Source organism: Mus caroli, chromosome 10 (assembly GCF_900094665.2).
Source record: "Mus caroli chromosome 10, CAROLI_EIJ_v1.1, whole genome shotgun sequence".
In the NCBI taxonomy this organism is placed as follows: Eukaryota; Metazoa; Chordata; class Mammalia; order Rodentia; family Muridae; genus Mus; species Mus caroli.
In genome coordinates, this window is record NC_034579.1 from 26,527,925 (window position 1) to 26,533,246 (window position 5,322).

At 41.9% G+C, this 5,322-nt stretch overlaps 1 protein-coding gene across 3 annotated transcripts in view; it reads right to left on the minus strand.

Annotated features, from left to right (window-relative positions):
• The window catches only part of Ncoa7 (nuclear receptor coactivator 7), a 148,880-nt gene that overhangs the window by 71,344 nt on the left and 72,214 nt on the right, over positions 1-5,322 (minus strand). For all 3 annotated transcript variants that reach the window (XM_021174075.2, XM_021174073.2, XM_029482549.1), the window contains exon 3: positions 2,450-2,670. In XM_021174075.2, coding sequence (XP_021029734.1) covers positions 2,450-2,670 — 221 coding nt within the window. The remainder of the gene's footprint in view (positions 1-2,449; positions 2,671-5,322) is intronic.

Consider the following 5,322-nt stretch of genomic DNA (forward strand, 5'->3'; position numbering starts at 1 on the left):
ACTGCACTGAGATGGGACAGTGCTTGTCAAGGTCATCCTGCACTGCACTGAGATGGGACAGTGCTTGTCAAGGTCATCCTGCACTGCACTGACCATCCATGAAAATGGTCGAGAACTGGATTGGCCTGGACAGAGACAGGAAGGAAGTGTCAGAACAGAAGGTAACTGAACGTATTTTGTGAGGTCATAGTGAGTAAGCAGGATAAAGACAGGGGTGCTATTTTAAACTCAACAACACACTTTCAACAGATTCCCCTACAGTAGAAACAAACAAAGCAATAAGTCAATCAAAATAGGATTCGATACAACTTTCTTAATTCTCTTCTTCTCAGAAGTAGTGGAGTATACTGATGTTTTAGATTTTAAGTGTAAGCTTATTATTTACTTGAGAGCCTCATTCACTAGGGTGGAATGTACAGTGTTTACAAACACATGGTATTGATGACTTGACATTAATAGCCACCAACTTAGCCATAGGTCACTTGCCCTCTTCAGTACTAACAGCCCCATGGTCATGGCTGAGAGCAGATTGCTCATCTGTCTGTTAGATCAATGCATATGAAGCAATTCTCACTGCTACCTCAGTGCAGTGTAGCATGACCTTGGCAGGCACTGTCCCACCTCAGTGTAGTGTAGCATGACCTTGACAAGAACTGTTCCTTTCACTTTCTCACTGCTGTGATAATACACCTCACCAAAGCATCTTAAGGAAGGAAGGGGTTAAGTACAGTCACAGTTTAATGTAAAGGCCATTCTGATGGGAAGTCAAGGTTGTAGGACACAGAAGCAGCTAGTCATGTTGCCTCCTCAGCCAGGAAGAAGAGAGGAGTGGATATTTGTGTTCAAGGAATGGAACTGCCAGTTTTTAAGATGGATCCTTCCACCTCAATTAACCTAATCAATAGAATCCTTGGAAAACATGCCCATAGGCTAAATAATGCCTTGCAGATGTACCTTGGACGCTTGTATCCTAGGTGATTTCAGCACCTATTAAAGCAGACACGGAACATCATATGTGTAGCATTAGACCCATTAAGAAGTTATCTTAAACACGGTAAACAATATGTTTTTCTGCAAATCCACCACAATTTGGACCAAGATTATTCAGGGTCTACACCAAGTTCAGGGTCACCAGATCTGCCTACTATTTTGCACTACTTCATCTCGTGATTTTAGCTGCAGATGCTCTCTGAGCACAACTATATCTTTTTCTCTCTTTACCTAGCAATATCAAACCAAATTTCTGATTCTTAATATCCTCTCTTTGCACACTCTTTGAACTATACTCAGACCTGCATATGACAGAACAGTCGGTATGAGATGGGTACAGCTAGTGTGTAAGCCATTATTCCCTGCGCATTTGCAGCAATGGCTAGTCTAAGAAACTCTAAAGCATTGTGGACTTATTCTAAATGAGGGATTTTGTGTTTAGTGGTTGTTTCTAGCTGACACACACTAGGCCTTGTCTCCTCCAAATATTACAGTCGCTACTCTTAGTACTTTTATGGACCTATGTATAACTACTAAGGAAAAGAAATAAACCTGGCTCAGTGGGCAAAGTGCCTGCTGTACAACTGGGGGCCTGAATTTTGATTCCCAAAACCTATGTAAAAAGGTGAACATAGTGCCGGTCTCCCGAAACTCCAGGGCTGTGAGGCAGAGACAGGAGGACTCCTGGAAGCAAGCCAGCCAGTCAGAGAGAGACTTCAGGCTCAGTGAGACTTGGTCTCAAAAATAAAGGAGAGAGCAATAAAAGAAGATTCTGAAGTCAACTTCTGATCCCTAGCAACCACATCTACACACACACACACACACACACACACACGCACACGCACATAAGCACACACACAAAACAACAAAAACATGAGAAAAAAAAGGATATTTCTCCTACAGGGAAAATGTTCATCAGCACAAAGCATGTGACAGACACACTACTAAATGACAAGTGTCCAACAATGAGAGGAGTATGTGAGTTCACAGTTACCCTTTCATATCATATAACATATATAATAAGAGTATTATATAACATATACAATAAGAGTCAGGGACATGGAGTACTTACTCTAAATGCTGGGCTGTAGTTATAATGTTATCTCATAAACAGTAATTTTTGAAAAATCATTACAGATTTTAATTTTTTGAGGGTGGAAGTTTTGTTTATATTTTGAGATACGGTTGGGCTTATCTATCCATGTAGAACAGACTAGCCTGACCTCCCCATGTAGACCAGGTTGGCTTCAAATTTGTGATGACCACATCTAGCTTACAAGTTATTACAATTTGTTGTTGCTTTTCCTGTTATAGCTTTGAGACAGGGCCTTTGTAACCTGGGCTGGTTTCGGTTTCCATTCCTCTGGCTTCTTTTTCCTGAGCACGGAGATTTTAGTTCCATGCTCAGCCTATGAAAGCTTTTTAAAGAAAATACTTCCACAGTGTCACAAGTACTTACCAACACTGTAGTATCTCTTCAGTTCCGTGCGCCTGATTTCCTTTAACTGATTATTTTTTCTCTTCTTTTTGTCATCAATGCTATGGTCCCCCTCTGCTGTAATGTTGAACTTGTCTTGTTCCAAAATGTCTGAATTAGCATCATCTTTCCCGGAACGACTCTTCGAGGCCGCAGCTGAAACTATCTCTGCATTTTGTTTGGCTTGTTTTTTCTTTTTTAGTCTACGAATGAAAAGGGGGAAAGTTGTTACATGCCATCCTAATTTTATGCTGTGGGACTCTAAAATGTAATTGTCTGATATATAAAACACTCTCTGATATTCTCTCTGTCTGTATCTCTCTGTCTGTCTCTCTGTTTCTCTGTCTCTGTCTCTCTTCTTCTTCTTTTTCTTCTCCTTCTTCTTGGCAAGCACACAGACTGGCTACAAGTGCTGGGCTTACAGGCTGATAGGCCTGGGTCTTCCTCCACCTTTCTTTTGGTAGAACTGGGGACTGAATCCAGGTGTTATACATGATAGGCAAGCATGCTACCACTGAGCTTTATCCTCAGTTCTGTTTTCACTTAGAAAGAAGGAAGAGGAAGAAGGGGAGGAGGGAAAAGGAGGAGGAGATACTAGTTTAAAGACAGGGTCTCATAAAATTATTCAAGTTGTTTGTCTTTTCTAGCCACTTAAATACTCTACCATGAAGACCAGGGGATCTTTGCTCAATTTTGTATCCACAATAATAAATCTCAGAAAAAAAGTATGGGATACGTTCTAAGAAAAATGACATTTTTCTATAGGCTCTGAAATTATGAGTATTGTTATTAAACCAAGATACAGTAACTCATCTATAAGGCCTCATTTGGGGCATTGCATGTTTTTTAAAGTGTGATTTTCTGTTCTACCCAAGAACTGAGAGACAAGCAGGTATGAAACGTGTTTTATACTGGCTTAAAGGCAGGATCAAGAATTATAACACCCGACTCTGGTTTGTGTAACTCTTTCCTTTATATAGATGATAAGAGCCGGATAGTGCTACATCTCTTGAGATCTGAAATCCCCTAGTAACAGGACGGAATAGACACTAGGGGCAATCATTGTGATTACTAATATGAGCACTGGCTAATAATTTAGTGAACATATTCCATGCTTTTCGTTACTCCCAAGGCCAAGGTGTATAAGCTGAAGATAATCATCATTCACTGAAACTAGCCCCTGCAAATGTTTCCCAAGGAATGCATGCTCTGCAATGAACTGGTGTGCACCCTCTAGTGAGCAAGTCCTTGAGAAAGTTCGTGTTCTACAGAGCATAAACTCTTTCATAAGGCCTCTAACCTCTTGAGCCTGGGCACTATGTATAACTGCCGGGGTAAAGTTTGCATTCCGTTAGACAGTTCTCTTGCCTTGCGCTCCACAGCTGAAGACAGCACCTATACAGCTTACTGAACATGGAGAAGTCAAGCTGGTACCTACATAGAGTCTTCAGCCCTTCGAGCTAGCATCTTTGGTCCAGGCAGGAAGGTACTCTGTATACTACCAAAAGAGAAAGATAAGACACCAACCCAGCTACTACAAACTCTTGGATCTATAATGGTGTCCTGCCTGCAAGATATGCTAGTGCGATGAGGGAGTAATCGACCAATGTCTGATTTGACTTAAGGCCCACTCCTTGATATGGAATCCATATCCAAAGACTTTTCGAGTGACCAAGAACCTGAGACTAGACAGCCCAGGGACCTAGGGTAAAAAGGAAAAAGAGAAGAAAAAATAGCAATAAAATAACTCCTTATGATATTATGGAATACCCATAGATCAGTGCCTTGCTCAGCCATCATCAATCCGAAGCATGCTTCTGCCTCAGATAGCAACAAATACAGAGACCTACAGCCAAACATTATGCAGAGTATGAGAGACTTTGGAACACTCAGCCCTAAAGGAGATGCTGGCATCAAATCTCTCCATTCAGGGCTAGGGGAACCATGTAGAAGAGGAGGCAGGAAACACATAAGAGCCAGAAGCGATGGAGAGCACTAAGAATATGAAAACAAAGCCCTTGTACATATGAATTCACCAAGATTGTGGCAGCATTCACTAGGCCTGCAGGAGTCTGTACAAGATGGGGGTCCTAGAGCCAAAAGAAGTGGGCAAGTGTGCTATCTTTCACTGAGCACCAAGGAAGCCAGTTCTAAGATCCTCATTTACTTGTATACATGGTCTAAAAGACAAGACAGCTGGGAACATGTGCAGAGGAGTATACAACTCGTCTCTTTGTTTGCTTGTCTGAACACACACACACACACACACACACCACACACACACACACACACACACACACACTGAACACACACAACTACAAATTCAATTTAGGGAATAAGTGCTCACTGAAAATAATCTCTTATTTTCAGTGAGCACATGATTACTTTCTATCAGGTTTTAAGCCATTTTACTGGTAAAAGAATTGGTGGTTCCTCATGAAGTTAGGTCTGCCTCTACTAAAATGAAACTTTTCAGACCTAATTACCATTTGAAGCTCAACTTGCCTTGCCCTGCCTCTCCTGGTGGAGAGAGAGATCAAGCATCTCTTTATAAGGCGTGGTTCTGTAAAGACCTCACTTCTTTCTCAAAATGCTGCTTGTAGGTAAGCAGGTGAAAGACCCACAACGTGAGGACTCCCTCATGTTCTGACTCAGGAGAGGCGACAGAAAATCACCCACAAGAAACGGTCTTGCTGCAANTTGCAAGAGGATTTTTATTCAAGAGNGCTCTCGGGCCCATGGTCATACACCACGAAGGGGTAGAGGACCGTGGCGCCCCGAGTAGCTGAGTAAGGGGGTATTTAAAGGAAGAAACCACAACTCCTGCTTGTGGACGTTGTACATCGTGGTGCGNA